This window comes from Manacus vitellinus, unplaced genomic scaffold (assembly GCF_001715985.3).
Source record: "Manacus vitellinus isolate BGI_N305 unplaced genomic scaffold, ASM171598v3 scaffold_3_pilon, whole genome shotgun sequence".
NCBI lineage: Eukaryota > Metazoa > Chordata > Aves > Passeriformes > Pipridae > Manacus > Manacus vitellinus.
In genome coordinates this window covers 20067681-20087281 of record NW_021940535.1, presented here as the reverse complement: position 1 = coordinate 20087281, position 19601 = coordinate 20067681, and the positions used below count along the sequence as shown (strand labels likewise).

Sequence of the window (19601 nt, the reverse complement as noted above, 5' to 3'; positions counted from 1 at the left end):
CTATATTCTGCGATGGACAGCTTTTATTGTAAAAAGGCAGACCGTAGTGCTGCCCAAGAGAAAGGTTTTTTAAATTAACAGTATTTGGCTTCTGTTAGCTTCATGCCCCACCTGCTGGCTCACGACTAAATGACAGTGTGACACTTTCTAAAGAAGTCACATGCCTATTATTCTGTCACCAGTAGGTAGCTCTCTGCTGTCATGGCAACTGGTACCATTCTGCTAGAAGATGGACTGCACAGCTGGGTCCACCACAGCATGAAGATTAACATGCAGAAATAGAACCGAGACGGTTATAAACCAGGTACTAGCCAGACTTATCTCACTGAGGTATTACAAAGCATAATGTGAATAAGAAATGCTACAAAAACAATGAACTCCTCATGTATCTTTAGCCTGTAAGAATTCCTACACCTTCATCTGCACCCAGCTCAGTCACCATACTGTGTTATGTTGAGGTATAGTTTCTCAAAAACACATCAAGGAGTCTAGAAGAGACAGAAGTCAAGGCTTATAATGCAAAAATATTTCAGTCTTGTTTATTTGAAAATGCTCTTTGGAAGAACAGTTTTAAAGCTTATTTTAAAGAATAAGTAACCAAACCTCATTCGGTTGAAGGAGCTCTGCTTGCAGTTAGTGCTGACGTGACTGACGTTAGGACCTGCTTAATAATTTGAAAACAACATGAATAAGGGCCATTTTAGAAGCAGATGTGCTTCATCATGTTCATCCCTCCCAAGCTGAGGGAAATGGAATCAGTAGACAACTGCTCAGTAGTGCTGAGACATAAAATGTTTCTGTAGTGGCCCTGAGTTTACACAGAAGCCTAGAAAATGTTCTTTCCCTGGACATAGAAGAATTCGCTGAAGTGTCAGTTCCAGGATTATCTTTTATTTCAATCTACTGACTCAACAGCTCAAGACTTCTGAACCTCTTCCAGATATTCCTGCATGGAATTAACTGCCTAAAATGCTGTTTTTAAAAGCTGAACAATCAAGTTACATGTAGTAGGGGAAGTAAAAAAATCCCTTTTCAAGCTTTCTTCACCCCAGTAGCCATGTTTGGTACTGCGTCAGTGTAAGAAAGCAGGCTTTGGTGTGAGCTATCACACAGCACAGCAGCTCCCCATCTTCTAGCAGACTGGTCTTCTGAAGCGCTGTACACCTTACTGAGTTCCCCAGAAACCACAGTAGAACAAAGCTCATCAGTCCAGACTTCACAGTCTACTAACAGGCAACATAGCACTAAAATATAATTTCTGAAACTCCACCACTATTGATTCTCTCTATCTTACTTTGAAAAATCTGCTTTTAAAACCTGTTAATTTTTCGCTTTTAATTAATTAAACTACCCAAGACCACCTAAGAAAACAAGTAATTTCAGAGTCTGTCCGTCTTCTAAGTCAGGGGATATCTAATACAACAGTGAGATAAGCACAACTGACAATTCAGGTTTTATAAATACTGTAACATTCAAAGAAAAAGACCAGACAGACTTATTTCACTGTCAAAAGCAGATGAAGTCTAGCACTTACAAGAAGCATCTTATCAATAAAGATCTGTGTCCTGGTTTGGGCTGAGGTAGTTATTTTCTTTGCAGTGGCTACCATGGGGATATGTTTTGGATTTGTGCTGAACACAATGTTGATAATATAGAGATGTTTTTGTTATTGCTGAGCAGGGCTTACACAGAGCCAAGGCCTTTTGTGCTTCTCGTACTCCCACGCTAGCAGAGAGACTGAGGGTGCATGTGAGGTTGGAAGGAGACACAGCTGTGACCCCAACTGACCAAGGGCATATTCCATACCATTTGACATCATGCTCAGTATAAAAAGTGGAGAGGGAAGGAGGAGGAAGGGGGGAACATTTGGAGTGATGGTGTTTGCCTGCCCAAATAACCATTATGCACTGGAGAAGGCTGAACACCTGTCTGCCCATGGGGAGCAGTGAATTCCTTCCTTGTTCTGCTTTGCCTGTGTGCATGGCTTTTGCTTTTCTTTATCTCAACCCACGAGTTTTCTAGCTGAGACCCTAATTCTCTCCCCAGTCCTGCTGGTGGGACAGCAAGTGGCTGCGTGGTACTTGGTTGTTGGCTGGAGTTAAACCAAAACATCCTATTGTTGCAACCCATTTCCTTAGAAGAAATTCAGTAAACAAGCTGCTTAACTACGTATAAAGATATCTATTCTAGTGCAAGTAGAATCAGGATTACCAAGCAAGCAATCTCATTTAGCTGGGTAAAAATCATCAAGACAGCTGGGCCCAGAAAATGTTGGTGAATGGAGTTACATCCAGCTGGTCAGCTAGTGGGGCTCCTGAGAGCTCAGTATTGAGGCCAGTCCTGTCTAATATCTTTACCAATGATCTAGATGAGATCAGTGCACCCTCAGTGGGTTGCAAAAGACATGAAGCTGGGCAGAAGCGCTGACCTGCTGGAGGGCAGGAAGGCCCTGCAGACGGATCTGGAAAGGCTGGACTGATGTTCAACAAGGCCAAGTGCTGGATCCTGCAACTGGGTCACAAGAAACTGCATGAAACACTACAGGCTTAAGGAAGAGTGGATGGAAAGCTGCATGGCAGAAAAAGACCATCTGGGCCACCCATCATGCTGGGCACCTCAGCCCCAAGCTGTCATTAGAGATCAGAGAACCCATGGAGCCTATAGCTGCAGGGACACTGGGGCTGCAAAGGACATGCCAACGGGGAAGTTGGTCCACAGCTAGAAGTGAGAGCCTCCTTCAGGACTCAACCCCCTCTGGGCTCCCACCCCCACTCCACCCCCCAAAGGTAAGTGAAAAATCCTAACAATAGTGGTAATTCACCAATGGCCATGACTCCAGAGGGTCAGTCACCCCACACTGCCAACCACTTATTCAACATCTCTTGTCTTTCTTTACAGTGCCAGACTAGAGTCAAGCTCAACAGGCTCCTTTCCCCACTGATTCCAAGCCCGTTCCTTTGGCTGTGGTTTTGCTGGATAGTAGATAGGTACAGTGCATGCATGTCACCAATTAATGATGAAGCACTTGGCTAGGTATCAAACATACTTTTGTGTGTCCCTTTTCCAGGTTAAGGTAGCCTATCCACCCTGGTCAAAATTGGTAAAATCTTGTCCAAAACTGATGGTATGTGTTATGTGACATGTCATGATACAGCCCAAACTGACATGTGACAATGCCTGCAATTCACCTAGATAGTACTGACATCATCACAATGGTCACTGGCATGGTTCCCACTGTGCACAGGTTATAACTGGCAGTTTGGCATCTATCAAATTCACTATGGAGGGGGCTATGGCCAACCATGACCTGCATCAGGGTCTGGTACTGACATGTCTGACCTGGCTCTACACCCCCTGGGTTGCAACCAGCATGGAGCCTGATGGCAGCAGCTCACAGAGGTCAACTCTGGCTTGCCTGACCAGCGTAAGCCCATCCTGTGGGGGTCACATCAGTTTTAGCAGCACTATCCTCCAAGCTGCTCACTCTACCCAGCTTTTCCATCCCATGGGTCAGGGCGTGGTGGCTTGTGACATGATCACCATTTGTTTCATCTGAGATATTATCAAGTGGGCAGCAAATGCCAAATGCCCTGATAGGGAAGGAGCAGCTGTAATTCACACACAGCAGAGATCAACTCAGTTACCCCTAAGGGCATCCACAGGAAGATACAACCTCTGTACCTCAGCCCAGTTAGCAATCATAGTCCCTTCTTAACAGAGTAGTAGATTACTCCTACCCTTTTCCTGTGCTTTATTGAATTTCTTTGCTTTGACACTTAGAGCACTGGGCAGAAATCACATTGCATCAGCACCTGCCCCAGGCCTTCGTGATGCTTTAACAGTTGGATTCCCCTGCTCCGCATCAGTTCTTAGCTGGCTGCTAGGCTGCAGCTGAGGCAGGGCTGAACATGAGCCAGCAGTGTTCCCAGGTGGGAAGAGCATCCTGGTTTCTATCACAAAGATAAGGGAAGCAACTGTGTCCCCCTACTGGGCTCTGGTGAGGCCACATATTGATACTGTGTTGTTTTGGATTCCTCACGACAAGAAAAACAATGAGTCCCCACGGCATGTCTGGAGAAGGGCAAGGAAGCAGGTGAGGGTCTCGAGCACAAGTCTGATGAGGAGCAGCTGAGAGAACTGGAGTTCTTTAGCCTGGAGAAAAGGAGGCTCAGGGGAGATCTTATTGCTCTCTACAACCACCTGAAACGAGGCTGGGGGTCAGTCTCTTCTCCAAAGTAACAAGCAACAGGACAACAAGAAATGGCCTCAGGTTGTGCCAGGGGAGATTTAGTTTTGATATTCGCAAAAATTTCTTCACGCACAAGAGTTTTCAAGCATTGGAACAGGAGGCCCAGAAAAGTGATGGAGTCACTCTCCCTGGATCTATTTAGAAGATATGTAGATATGGCACTTAAGGGATTGTTTATGGTAGATGTGGCAGTGTTAGGTTAATGCTCGTTGGACTCAATGATCTTAAAGGTTTTTTCCAACCAAAATGATTCAGATTTAGGTAATGTCCTCTGACCAATGCATATTTCTATTACCTACCTCACTGTTCCCCTGAAAGAAAAAGACTGAAGTGTGTGCTCATAACACATTTCTAAATGATTACTCCACCATGTGTATAGAGGCTCCCCTTGGCATATTTTAAAAAAGGCATCATTTATCTTATTATGACATACAGAAGCCATTAATCCCATTTTAATAATTTAACTGCTGCCTACATCCAGTTTAAAGTCAGCTGACATGGCAAGAACTGGATGGCTGCACAGTTGTGCTACAGGCCAAAACACTGGGTTGTTTGCCCCCTTCCCTCCCAAGGGAAGCAATTCTGCCTCTCTGGTGAGACCCCAACTGGAGCACTGCATTCACCTGGAATACCAACCACAGGAAAGACATAGACCTGCTGGGTCAGGTCCAAAGGAGGGCCATGAGGGCTGGAGCACCTCTCCCATGAAGACAGCCTGAGAGCACTGCGACTGTTCAGCCTGGAGAAGACAAGACTCCAGGGAGACCTTACTGTGGCCTTCCAACACTAAAAGGAACCTGTAAGAAAGATTGAGACATTTTAATAGGCCCTGTTTCGATAGGACAAGTAATGGTTTTAAACTAAGAAGGCAGATGTATATTGGACAGAAGGAAGAAATGTTCTTCCATGAGGTCAGTGAGACACCTGAACAAGTTGCCCAGGAGTGGTGGATGCCCCATCCCTAGACACATTTATGGTCAGGTTGGACAGAGTTCTGAACAACCTGATCTAGTAATATATCCATGCTCATTACAGAGGGGTTCACTAGGTGGCCTTTAGAGGTCCCTTCCAACCCAAGCCATTCTATGAAATGAACTATGTATGAATCTGCAGTTTTAAGCACAAATTCTTCCCCAGGGAAAGAAGACTTCTATTGAAATTGGTGGGTTTATCTGTTTTAATTGTTCTAGGAAGACCTTAAAAGAAGCTTAAGCGTTTGTTGAACACTCACTCATAGTGTAATAAAGGAACAAGCAGAAATCAAGGGGGGAAAAGCACTTGGTTAGGTTTGTTCTAGCCAAAAAAAGAAAGCAGACTCCTTAAGACAATCATAAAACAGCTGGGGTTGGAAAGGACCTTTAAAGGTCATCTAGTCCAAACACCAAATAGTTCAAATACAATGAAATTTGAACACCTGACCTAAAGAACTACCTACAAGAACAGGTTAAGTTAAAAGCTTAGAGAGCATGATTACACACACCCCAAACACAGCAGGTTTACTGCAGACACATAGGCACTGTCTTACAAGCAGTACCTCTAACACCCCCACTACATGAGAAATATATTAACTACAGCATGCATCTTTATTTGACTACATATTCAGAAGCTCTGAGATTCCATACGGTAATTGTTTTAGGACTAGCAACAGGAATAGCCTTATTTTCAGCTCTGACACTGTATTTTACAGCAGTAAATTTTTAAATATAAATCCTGCCCTGATTACTGTACTTGCTACAGTCTCCCAACCTTAAGGTAAACGAGCAGAAAACTCCCTTTCATGTTTGTCTTGAGCACCAAGTACATATAAGTTCATATTACTGGAAAAAACCTCCCTTTGAATTTATTCACAGAAGTTAAAACCAGAAGAATCACTGGGGCAATACAAAGGCCTAGTTTGTATAAACTCAGCTGGGGTCTTCTTTTTTAAAACAAGTTACAGGTAAAGTATGTGTACTTGTGTCCCCTGGAGAAGCCTGAATTTTAGGAGTAGGAATAAAAAAGTAAAGCTACTTTAGGATTTTCTTGAGATGCCATATTTCATCTGAAGAAGCCTCATTGTCTTGATAGCCTGGATCACTTCTTTAAAAAATTTTACTTTGTTAGCAACATTGAAAGTGGCAGACACTAAAGCTCTTAAAATATTCATCTATCCTAAAACACTGGTCTACCAAGTCATTCCTGCAAGGAATACAGACCGTATACCTGTTAGAAGACTTTTAGGAAAAACCATTTTCTTTGTAGCAATCGAGGATCAGATCACCTTCATGTTAAGACACGATTCATCTTGGTTTAGCACACAAATACCTAGAAGGAAAAAAATATTTCCATTTCGACAGGGAATTAGTGTCTGTGCCAGACAATCATTCTAATGGAGATCAGAGAATGCCATCTGTCTGGCTGTCTCATTCCAAGAATAATTCTGTCAGGGGGCAAAGCTTGTAAAGAAAGTATGAAAAGGCCAACAAGCAGCAAACTGGGGCACTTCAGCCAAGAACCATAATACAAACCAAGTGTCATAGCTCTAGAACAGAAAAAATACAATGCTTGCATTTACTTGGTATCTTGTCTAAACAACTGCTTCTTTTGACAAAGAGTTATCTTAATATTTAAAGGAGACTCAATGCTTTTGAGTCTCACAGAGAACATACATGCTGTGCACAAGCCAAGGCAGATCCACCAAGCCTCACTACTGCCTGCTGGCTCACAATTAACACAGTCCACTTGATTTGAGAATACAAGAGGTACAAATTTGCAAGAAGCTTCAACCATGCACCCATTTTAGAAATGCCTTCAGCCACACACACATTAAATAGATGTTTCAACTTTCAGAATGCAACACAAAAGAGACTTACCTACTGTTTTTGTGCTATGTTTACAGGGTACTTCAAAAAAACATTATAAATGCATGTTCTCAGTTATAGCTTGTTAGTTTTACTGGCATATGCTCCAAAAGATACAATTCCAAGACAGGAATTTAAAAAAAAAAAAAACCAACTCAATTCCCTAAGGCTGTGGCTAACAAAACCAGCACAACATGACGTAATGGAAGAGAAAATAAATGGCACTTGTAAGGCCTTGGCTATGCATTTCCCTGTGACAAACCTTCTCAGCATTCCTGAAAGAATAGTTCGTATCTGGCACCACTGTTTCACACACACTGAACCATCAACTCACTCACCAGATGGTCCTGGGAGTAAAACTTGGTCAAATAAACAGAAAATGTGCACTCTGTGTAGGTATCTTGAGGTTTATGTCTTCTTTTGGTGTTGAGATTCTTCAATGAGAGCTACACATACGCATTTCTGTGTTTTCTTATAGCTCCAGCATAAAGCTTTAAATACAGCCCAGGGCAACCAAATCAACTAGAACATCAAGTCAAAATGACATCTGCATTTGCAAAGAAACAATTATCTTTACCAGTAAACTGACACTGTCCCCCACCCCCCCTTAATTAAATTTATCCAGAACACTCCTGAGAAGCAGTCCTTGGACATTTGTAGTAACTGGAATTCTTGTACAGGGTGTTAAGGTTTTAATAGCTTTACCAAATTATTAGTTAGATTTGTCACTAGAAATTTAGGTAGCCAAGGCAAAATAAAAATTTATTTCATTGTTTCAAAATATACAACTAAAATATACATGATTATTAAAATAGTCTTACAGCTAGTCTTTGATTAACAGTTTGCATCACACAACAAAAGCATATTTTAAATGCAGTATTTTCTCAGAATTTTAACATACAGATATTTTTAGGATTTTTTAATTAAAAAAATCACACTCTACTGAGTAGCCAATACAGATAATTACATTCTTGCATTTTAAGTTACATACAGAAATGTCAGGATTCTCTTCATTACTTACCCAAAACCACTAGTGATGCTCAAGACTGCAGGTACATGAAGTGTCAGTAATGAACATAATCACATTGATTATGTTGTCTAAAGGCAACTAGGACTTAAGAAGGGCTTCAGCTCAGTTACATCTTCTTTTGCCCTGATTTAAGAACTCAGTTTTAAAATACAATCTCTTGGGTAAATAACTATTTCCATTTTTAAACTGCAAAAATTAACTGGTCAGGGTGAGTCAAATTGTGGTTAAAGCAAACCTGTGTAATATGCAAAGTGTACGTTAAAACTCAGAAGAAAATCCACATGCAGCAAACAAACTGGGGAAGCGTGCAAACAATGTAACTGAAGTTTGTCAACTCTTACAACTTTAAACTTCAAATTACCCAAGCAGGAACTGTATCAAAACAGGTCGAACATGAACACAAACTGAACTTGAAGCAACTATGAGAAATATTATGCTGAATGTATTGCTGAACTGCAGTAACATAGACTTAATTAATTTAGATACTCCGAAGTCTTCATTCATCAAACACTTTTGAATCCTGTCCTTCCTTTTCGGAAGTGATACACTTTGCTCTCCTGGGATCAGATAGAAGACAGGACAGGGGGGAAAAAAAAAAAATCAGATAATCAGAATAAGGTAACTGAAGTTTCATGAAAACTATATTGAGATACTCTAGTTTATTCCCCCTCTACAAAACTGATAAATACAGCCTCTGTATTCCCGTTTCAGAAGACCAGCTACCAACCTGAACTACAATTTACTGCTTAAAGCAGAGACAAAGCACAACTAGCCACTATCTACAGTAGGCAGGTAACTAACAAGACTATCAAGGCTTGTAACGCAACATCCTCTGTCCAAACTACATAGTAACCCACTGCTTTCAGCCATTTGTCACTGAGAAATGACTACCCAGACTTATGCTCTTAATTGTCCATTAGCAATGTTCAGCAATTCATGCCATCTCGATTAAAGCCACTGAATCCAATTTCAGCACTTCTTTCCAGCATTAAGTAATTGAGAGCCAAACATGTACAAGGAAGGAAAAAAATTCAAATGGCATTCCAGATATTAATCCCTTCATCTTTATTGTATCCTGTAGGTGAACAAACCGAAGGGCAGCTGTATTTTAAGATTTCTTTTTGCTTTCGCTACATACCTTCATGTTATCGTCTTGTGACAGAGAGTCATTCCTCAGCTGGTTCTCAGGATTAGACAGACAGGACACTACTGTTTGCATGCCCCTGTCCACAGACTTCTGAAATACAGTTACAGGTGCATCAATACTGACTTTCTTAGTTAGGGCACTACTACCTAGCAATGCTGGTGTGTCATAGGGTTCACTTGGCATTCAGGATTGTTCTCAAATGCCTTATGTTCCCTGAAGTATTTGTCATTTTTTCCTCCTCCCTAACTTTTAATACTGGTAACTCATTATCCCCCCTTAGTGTTACATTATCTCCCCTCAGTGGAATAGGCTGGCTGGCAGCTGAAAAACAAAGTCTGTTTTAGAAAACTGAATTCAGAGTCAACTATTGGCTATACTGGGGTCAGCTTCCACAAAACAGTGAAAAAGGGAGTAACCACTACCAACAGATGCTTGAAGCTTAAAATAAATCTAAAACAGCAGGTAGTGCTATCTAATATGCTTTTTTAGTACCTGTAATTTTCCCTAAAATTATTACAGATTAAAGTAAAGGTGACAGGTAAAGTTCTGTCACTTAAAAACATTAGTATACTTAATCAAGTAGATCACACATTTTATACAGCCCTCAGCATTGCAGACAAGTACTAACAGTTTAAAGGAAACATAAGACTTCTGAAGTTGTACACATCAATCAGATATACAGGACTGAGCAACTGGCTAAAAGTGGCAGCTATAACCTAAATTCCTAGGATACCTGTCAGAGGCCCTTGACCCAAGCCACGTAATCTTAATGTGCAAATTCCCGGGAATAGGATTTATGGTAATGAACATCCAAGTTTTGAGACAAAAGACCTTACCTTTTGTGGGCTGTTAGCAGGCAAGTGCATGGGCTCAGGAACAGCACATTCCGTCTGTATAAATCCCGGATCCTCAGAGTGATGGTTTACCGATGCATAAACCTGTATAGTTTTATAAGTATTGCAATACTTCAGTAACACTGCATGCACAGTTATATTCTCACTGATCCTCATCTATCTACCTGTAAAGCCGTGCCAACTATATCTTCAAACTTTTGCCAGAAGTGTCCTGAGTGGGGAAAATGCTGTATCCTGATCGGTTTTATTAAGGCAGTTACTAATGGTACTTTCAGTTGCTTAACAGAGACAGTTCAAGAAGAGCTGTCGCTCATATAATCAAGCTTAAAACATCTAATAATGAAAGCCCTACGCAGTCCTACTCTAAAGACTCTTTGACCTGCTACCATTTAATTGTTAAGTGACATACTGTGGCTGTATCATACTCATAGATGTTATTGAATAAAAATTACTTCAAGCCAACAGGGTAATCAGTATTTCAGCGACTTCTGAAAACTTTCAGAAAAAGAGAGTATCATTCAGAATAAAATTATGTATTTGAAACGGCACTCAATAACCACAAGATTATACCTAAAGAACATAAAAATGCCCCAAGAAACAACTTTAAGTTCCAACACTGCTAAAGAAATACACAGTATTTTTCCTCTCTCCATAGATGTCACTTGTATAAAGGCATAGAGCGCAAGTAATTTCCTAGAAGCCAGCAGCACCATCTACAGTTTGTAGCAGCCTGGGAAACTATTTTTAAAAGCTGTTGAAAGGAGCCAAAAATAAATCAGTATTTGCAAAGAACACTGAAACTTTTTAAATTTGAAAAAACATTGTCCATCAGGTCATCACTTATTTTTCCTTTGACTTTTCCTGAAAAGACCAATTCCATTCATGTTAAAATTCCAGAGTTCTGTGACCAGAATGTATAGAGTAATGCCATAAAACAGTAGGTCTGTTCTGTCTGGTAACTCAAAAAGGCACCACTTCAGTAGAAATCTTAAACAATTACATGCTCTTGTCAGCAAGATTTTTATAGATCTGATTACATACAGATCCAGACAACAAATACTTTGATTTTTTTAAGTATCAAACAGTAAAAACCACGTGCTAATTGAGAAGACAGTTTCAGAAGTTTAACTTTGTAGACTCACCAGACCAGGAGGCATAACATAACTTCTTTGCTCCCCAGCAACCCACTGTGGTTGACCCTTAAACAAATATTGGACAAGAACCAGCTTTAATCCATTAATTTCCAACACAGACAAGTAACTGCTCTGCAAGAGCCACCATTTATACCATTTCATGTTTGGATTTTTCACTAAACAACAGTCTATACCTTTACGTCCAACAAAACTGCTTATGTTATTCAACTGTCTCCTTCCTCTTCTCATTCCAAATTAAAAAAAAAAAAAAAGGATTTCTAAACATTAGGGAAAAATAAGGGAAATCACAGAAGCCACACTGAAAACAATCTCAAACCTCTAGCTGCTTCCAGTTACTAAACTTCTAGTTTAATTTTAGTGACAGGACTTACCCACACGTCTCACTTCTGAGTTCAAAACCCACTATCAGTAAGTGCCTTCTCTGATGTTTTTAGAGTGCCGGAGTGCATCCCCCCTATATACACCCCACATTTGTACAGTCTGCTAAGACTCTTAAATAACTTAACACCAGCTACCCTTGCTACACCTGTACTAACACAAAGCTCCTTCCCACAAGAAAAAGTACTACTAATCCATGTACTTTTTTCCTAATTTGGAAATTGTTTTATCACTGTATATTTAAGGAAACAAAAACTATATTCTATTAAAAAAAAAAAAGCATATACTAAGGTATTCAACAGTTTCCATCTTATTAGAATAAAAATATCACTAGGTTTTAATATCTGCAAAGGAAGAGCTGAAGGAAAACAGAATTCACAGTAAGATCAGACTTCGGTTAACATTTCATTACTGTTTTGTCAGGTATCAAATAGCCTTTCTGCTGCTACTAAAGCTTTACATACCTGATAGTTATAAGCCGGTTGATATCCTATGGGAACTTGCTGCTTTAGCAGTACAGTTGGTGATGAACTGTATGGATATGGCTGCAAATAAAGCTTTGTTTTTAAAACTGCAAGTCTGAAGCAAGATAAAAGTACTTTTATTTGTAGAGGTATTAGCTAGAAGCACGTTTTCAGAAGTATGTGGCTATACTGTTACGTCAGTTCCTGTTCAGACTAGGCTCATACTTAAAAAGAGACCCTTACAGATTTCCCATGGGGCTTGGCTTCAGCACTTCAGGCACTAATAATCTCTAGTCAGTGAGATTCTAAAAGTGTCTTATACATCTAAAAATCCCATTATCTCCTTGTAGCTGATCTTTTAAGTCATTTCAGAAGAATAAGTTATGCCATAAACTTTCCGTAGCAGACCTGAAGCAGACTAACTACTATAGAATAACGGATACAGCCTGAAGATCAGTTTCTAGGAGCCAAAGGAAAGCTAAATACTCCAGTTCAGACATTTTACAGTATTTCTTCCCTGTAACTACCCTGACACAACATTAACCTGGAACCTTTCTTCAGAAAATAGTTAAAGGCGCATTCCAGCATTTAAGTGAGTATTTTTCTTCCTACGCTATTCTACTTTCCCAATAAACTTAGGAGGATCAGCAAGAACACTGTTATCAAGCTCCCTGCCTTATTTCTGTGAGTCACTGCAGTTTGCTCTTCTTCACTTGCTTAAAATATAGAAAGCAGAATCAGCTGGTAATTAATACTGCCCTGTTGCATTGCCACAACACGCAGGCTAATGCAGTAAGAGACTAATCTGGTCTGTTCACAGTACAGGACTCACTCTACCTACACCTTATCCGAAGTATCAATACAGTGATGCCCTGCAGGCAATACTGTACTGGCCACGGCTACCAGCAGCAGATGCAGTAAAACAGCATCTGCTGTTCTTAAGACACAACAGCAGTTTAAAACCAAGAATGTGCTTGGCCAGGAGGAGACAAGAGTACCAGAGACAACTTCTGGCTCCATACTTGTTTACAAAAATACATTTTGAAGCTTGTAGTTTATTCTGAGGCAGGACAGCAATACATTAAAATCTGGACAGATTTGATTTGTTAAGTACATCAACAAGAAACAAGATCACTTAAGAACTGTTAAATAATTCAATCTTAGCTTCACCTTCAACAGTTCTCATTCTTAGAAGGTATTTTCCTCTTTATAAAGAGGTCGCAACACAAGCAGTTTTTCAAGGTTGCTGGCATTCTTTTGAAGTGGCTTGAAGTTGTGTGCTTCTTACTCAGGAAGATAATATGAAAACAAGGAGGCAGATCAGATTGGAATCTGATCTGACTGCACCTTCAAAAATATTTAATGATTCAAAATCAGTGACATGAACAGCCTTACCTGAACATACGGTGTTACTGGGCTCATTATAGGTGGAGGTTGAAAATACGTCTCTGTATTCTGACTACCCCATACACTATGGAACTGTGGTGGAGAAGGACCAAGGACAAATGGTCTGGGATGTATGGAAGAAGCTTGTTCTGAAGCAAAGAAAAGATAGTATTAAGGCCTTTTCACATGTATTTCATTAGGAATCTGAATTTAAGCTGAAAAAAATCTTTACTTTTGACTTTTAAATTTAACTCAACATTAACTGTATTATACTGTGCTACCAACTCAAGTTTTATTATCACAGCTGTACATCATTTATACAAGTGAGGTCACAGAAGTCAGAACCAAGGCTTAATTGTAACATACATACTGCATCAGATAAAGAGTATCTGCAAGCATATTGATGTATAATTAAGAAAAAAACCTGTTAATACATATTTGTTATATGAACATTTTTATTTAGATATACTTACTCAGGTTTTGTTGCTTCCTAATTGCTGGTCCCAGTTTCAGCTTTTTGCCGTGGAAGTTGATTTGTGTCTGAAAGACAGTTAATTCTCTGTAAGGAATCAGTGAGGTGACTGGTTTGTGGGATTTTAAGGAGACTGGGCTCTGCCTCTACACCACAGTACCATCAACTCACAAACGGGTGCAATTCTCCTCTCCTTCTTAACACTGTATGTCTTTTATCTTTAATTTCCTGCAGTGCCCTCAGCGCTCTCATTTGCCTACTCACTGCCTCCACACTTGTTTCATACCACTTGCCTTAATAGCAACATGTGCTACTAGTAGCTTGCAACCACATATTAGTGACTGTCAGCCCTGTGGTTTTATACATACAAGTTTTAATTATTCTTGCTTCAGTGAGAATATTAATACAGAGTGACCACAGCCTAGGTTCCCTTGAAACTCTATTTACATTGCCACTTCCCTTCGTTCCCACCAACTTCCTGACAGGCTTCACGTAACATGTTAGAAACTGTCCACCTATACTAAAGGAAATGACTGCTTCAGAGAGGGAAGTATTTCAATACATTTAATTTCACAGTTACTGTACTCAGTTTGGGGAGCAAGAGGGAAAACAAAAAGCTCTGTCCATCAGAACCAAGTAGCTGATCTGGCTGTAAGCACTGAGATTTAAAATTTCTCTGATAATGAACTGTAAGAGCAGAAGGGCTGTAACAGTTCTACCCCTCACCTCCTCTGTTAACTACGGGAAAATTTATAACACGTGAACAGCCACAGCACAGTTCAAGAAGCTTAAAAAATACTTGCACTCCAAGTAGCACCAAAACGCACAAAATACTGCAAGAGAAACATACTGCAACTGTTGAGATGTCAAGTAAAAAACTGTCTTCCATGATAATGTTATCTCCAATAATAAAAGGTCTGTGTATCTGACATAAGGACAAGGATTCTATGACAATCATCCACTACAAAAAGCAAGCATCCAAACACACCAAGGCTAACGCTGACTTTGTTTCTTACTTAAGTAAATACATAAAGATACTACCACCGGCAGATAGTTTATCAAATTTACTTTTTCGGCTGCCCTAGACTTTCCTAGTTCTAACTTACTCTACGTAAGTTGGCTTCCCTTGAATCTGTCTCTAGCCTTCATAAATCAACTTCAAATAATTTAGCAAAACAGCTTACTTCTACTATTTTTTGAACATCCACATTCTCCAGGAAAGACACAAATCCATATCTAAAAAGGAAAAACAGGCTATTCAGTGATCAGCGTTTGATTTGATTGTTAGAACAAGACCAGTTAACAACGTATATGCCAGGTATGTTATACTGCACATCAAGTAGGACATCAGTTTATGATTCAGCCCAAGAAAGTATTTACTGCTAACTAGCAGCATCTACTACTAGGCCAGGTGAATGACAGATTCCAGACTAATATGAAATAGAAATAAAGATTATTTTTCCATTTCAACTTCTTAAAATGAGTACTGCTGTTGGTATTAATAACTCAGAAAGGTAAAAAAATTAAGATCTGAACTATCATCAAATTTTGTATTTACTACAGAGGTCTGGACAAAAGCAGGAATTACAGGAACAGTGACACCAGTGGGGGAAGCAATCCTTGAAGAGATTTTTCTCTTTGTTTCACTGCCTCCCTAGTTTACTATATTAAAAACTGTGTCCAGTTAATCAAGTCAGTCAATTCATTATCAATATTCAAAACATGCACTGGTTAACTGCACATCAGGATTCACTGTAAGGACTAGCAATGGATATGAGCAAATAAAACTCATTTCCAGCTCATGCATTACTACATATGCCTAAAAAAATGTGACTTCTTTGGATCTGTGCATAGAATCTTAGAAAAAATTGGGCTGGAGAAAACCCCAGAGGGTGCAGTCTCCTCCTCGAAGGAGAGATAACCTCAAAACTGGGATAGCTTCCCCAGAATTCAATAGACTAAGGTCCCACATTTCCTTATTTAAAGGTTTCACGACAATAATCCAGATTTTTTTCTATATACCCAACGGGAATTTCCCTTGTTTGAACTTCATTCACATACTCAGTTTCGCTCTTTACCCACATGAGTTTGGGTTGTTCTACTCTAGAACTTATCACCAAGTGTCAGAAGAGAGCAGACCCATTGCTCTGAATAAACCATCCTGATTCTCTTAACCATCCTGAACTCTCTCTACTACTCTCTACTCTTTAACTACTCTCACCATCAGAAAAGCTCTGCAGAAGAACTGTCTGCATAAGCATGACACGAGTTTAAAGCTTTGCTTCCACTGGTTAAGGGACAATAACCCTCTTTTCCTTGAACGGATAGACTGAAGCCACAAAAATCAGGCTGTTCTTTGTAAGATTACACAGACTTAGTCAAGGGCAATACAGATTTACTGGTTTAACAGTGTTAATTCACCAAAACAGAAAACTACAGCCAGCACTACGGCTTAAGCATGTCAAGTGTGTTGCTAAGTATCTGCTCATATAACCTATGACAGAATTATGCTTAAGCAGCAATTTAAAACAACCACTCATGTTGTACTCACCCTTTCGAAACACCAGTTCTGTCAGTGATTACTTTCACCTCCTTCACAGCACCGTACTGTTCAAAGACAGTCCGAATTTCTGCCTCTTTCATCTAAAAGAAAACGAAGTCTTTAACTTCTTCAAACACATTCAACTGCTTAGAACTGACTTAAAGTAAACAGTACCAGCTTTTTAAGCCCATCTCCTACTAGCTTAAGAACTAAAGGTTTGTTTTGGCACACCTGTTCCAAAATTCTCCCATGGCTTTTCAATACTTTAAGACTGGTAAAATGCACACATGAAAAAAAAAAACAAACAAACTCCACCACCACTACGCAAAAAAGCCCTTCACAAAACCAGAGTTAAATTTCCATTTTCTTCCCACTGAAGTACATATCTTAAACAATATTAAAAGTGTATGAAAATAAAAATACCCTTAAATCAATTCCACCAACGAAGACTGTGTTTGGCATGATTTTTCCTTCTGGTAAAACATAACCTTGACTGACTGTTGATGAATAGGTGTTACTCTCTGAGGCACTTGCACACTGGGTCTCCACATTTACAGACTGAAAAATATCAACAAAAATACTTATTACAGTCAACCTATTACACTTTAAGATATCAGAATGCCTGCAGCTTCCTGTAGATATCACACAGACATAAACCACAAAAATGAAGCAAAAAGTGAGAAGACCACTTCTTTGGCTGCCTACCCAGCTAAAGGGCATTTGAACTGCAACCTCAAACTGACGTAACTGTTGGCTTCTTTCTTTCTAGATCTGTCCCAGCAAACCACGACAGAAGTAGTATTCACTTTGCTGTGCAAATTCTCTGGTAGCCTAGAACAGGAAACAGCTCTCAGCAGAAGTAGCCACCCAGCAAGAAGCAGAACCAGCACAAGGAAGCAGGCTGGTGCACAGATACTGCTGGTACACCTGCCATACACACCCTTGGCTGCCGTGGAAGAGGAGCATTCCTGTCTCGCTAACGATGCAGAACAGAACCTTCAAGGATAATACACTTATTTAACCCTTTTACACATTAAATAGCTGAAAGAAAGAATGAACAGGCTACTTAGAAAGAAAGAATGAACAGGCTACTTAGACGTTCTGGCAATTTGGTAAGCATCAAAAATAAGCTTTAATAGTTGTTAGTACAAGTGTTTCTTAGAACTTGGAAAAGAAACATGAAAAATGCACAGGGGTGAGAGCCTCACAGTATGAGCACAAGAAACACAATCTTCCTTTAAAGCTAATTTTCAAGACTTCAGTACTCTGATGCAAAACTTTTGCCAATTCAAAAATAAATTTCAGCTTACTATAATTAACAAATCTTTTTCCTTTTCTCATCACAAGGTAAAATTAATCAGTTTGCTCTCTTCATTATTCCAGCAAGCATGAAGTTTAAGTTGATGCCTGGAAATTGGACTAACGTCCTCATTACAGTAGTCTTTTGGCAAAAGAAAAGGTGAAAATGGACTATTGTTGGGGCCAGGTGGCTGCTCAAATGGGCTGCAAACATCGCTCAATTTAACGCTCATCTAGGAGCGAAAACCTTTTCTTCTGGCCACAAATGCACAAGCCCCCAGTTTCTCAGGCTTCCCGCCGGCCTCAACACGCTCTTTGTTTAAAGTAAGCATTACACTTCCTGCCCTTTTTTTTTTTTTAACATTTAAACCCTATGATTCTCGTCCCGCTGCGCAGTTTCCATGACAGCGCTCCCACCGCAGCCTTCCCGATGGGCACTAAGTGGAGCCCTCAGCCCAGCACTGCACGCTAACAGCTGAAACTAAAGAGGCTTAAAAAAAAAAAAAAAAAGAACACTTTACTCGTATACTGTTTGAAGCGTCTACGCTTCAGTCCCAAGTCTCGGTGTTCAAATTAAAAAAAACCCCAAAACACTAAGAACAAATAGGAAGCGAGCTGTCGGAGCGCGCTCCGACGGCAGCTGCTCCCGCTCCCCTCACGGCGCCCGCAGCGCACTGGGCGAGGGCGGAGTTTGTTTCTGGCGGGTGAGGGAAGCCAAAACGAGGAACCTCGGGCGAGCGGGGCCCGTGGTGCCGCCGCCATTTTACGCCCTCGCACCTCAGATATCCAGCGCCGACGTGGCGCGGGGAAGGAGGTTTCGCACTCCTCAGATCCTCTGAGGATCCTCTCTGAGGATCTGAGGAAGCTGTTCAGAAGCCCCCGACAAGGGTTCCCGCCGACCCTAAGCGCGGCGGCGTACGCCGCCCGGGGACAGGCGAAGCGCCGTGCGCAGGAGAGCAGCACCGCGGCAGCGAGGAGCTGAATCCATATGGCAGCGCCGCCGCCATAAAATGGCCGGTCATGGGTGTGAAGGGCGGTCCGTCGCCAAGCCCTCGCCAGACCGTAAGGCCGACCCCCAGCCTCCCTCGCACAACTCCGTGGCTTTTCACTCGCGGCATTCCCTCCATAACCTTAACCCCTCATCTCGTTAGATTTTAAAACCTTCAAAGTGTTTTAAATGTTAGTAGCCGTCAGGGGCTCCTCCCCGTCACAGCGCTATAAGGCAACATAACCCCACCTGATTACCCTCTCTGTAAAAAATTTCTTCCCGGTGGCTCCGCGTTCATGCGCCTCGCATTACCTCCCAGCACCCCAGTACCCTCTGTCCCGGGACGGCGCCCCTTTCTCTTCCCTCCACCTACCATAATTCACCAAAGCCGAGGCTGCGCCCACACACCAAAAAATGAGGCTTTTAAAACAAAAGAAAAATTATATTTTTTGAGAAAAACTGGGGACAGTTTAGCCAGGTCCTCAGTGTCACCTGTGAGTGAAACCGAGACCCCCCTGCGGCCGCCTTCTTAAGTAGCCCCAAGTGGAAAGGGGCGGGGAAGAGGGCGGGGGTGGCTTTCCCACATTCGTTTTCTCCGCCCCTCATGGAGCTCCCTGCAGGGGGTGGCGGCGGTGGTGGTGCTGCACATGCTTCAAAAAAGGGCAACGGAAAGGACGGCGGCAGCAGCAGTGGATGGTCTAGTTATCCTTGCTTGAAATAACTGGAGACAAAGGGATGGCGGCAGCAGTAGTGGATGGTCTTATTGTCCTTGCTTAAATTACCTGGAGACAAAGGGAC

At 41.1% G+C, this 19601-nt stretch overlaps 1 protein-coding gene across 1 annotated transcript; it reads right to left on the bottom strand.

The window, feature by feature from the left end:
• Window positions 1-7427: 7427 nt before the first annotated feature.
• Window positions 7428-18577, bottom strand: DAZL (deleted in azoospermia like). The gene is made up of 11 exons (XM_029961765.1): window positions 18410-18577; window positions 16940-17074; window positions 16526-16617; window positions 15159-15210; window positions 13976-14042; window positions 13512-13645; window positions 12117-12197; window positions 11263-11319; window positions 10103-10204; window positions 9258-9356; window positions 7428-8676 (listed from the first exon to the last, which is right to left on the bottom strand). The coding sequence occupies exons 1-11, from the start codon at window positions 18575-18577 to the stop codon at window positions 8623-8625; spliced, it is 1041 nt and encodes a 346-aa protein (XP_029817625.1). The 3' UTR covers window positions 7428-8622.
• Window positions 18578-19601: the final 1024 nt, after the last annotated feature.

Excerpts from the sequence above, each read along its gene's own strand:
- DAZL (XM_029961765.1), bottom strand. The coding sequence starts at position 18,577 with ATGGCGGCGGCACCACGGGCCCCGCTCGCCCGAGGTTCCTCGTTTTGG. Across the intron at positions 13,646-13,975 it reads TAGGAAGCAACAAAACCTGA|CTTCTTCCATACATCCCAGA; the intron begins GTAAGTATATCT and ends CTTCAGAACAAG. Across the intron at positions 9,357-10,102 it reads CTGCTAACAGCCCACAAAAG|AAGTCTGTGGACAGGGGCAT; the intron begins GTAAGGTCTTTT and ends ACTGTATTTCAG.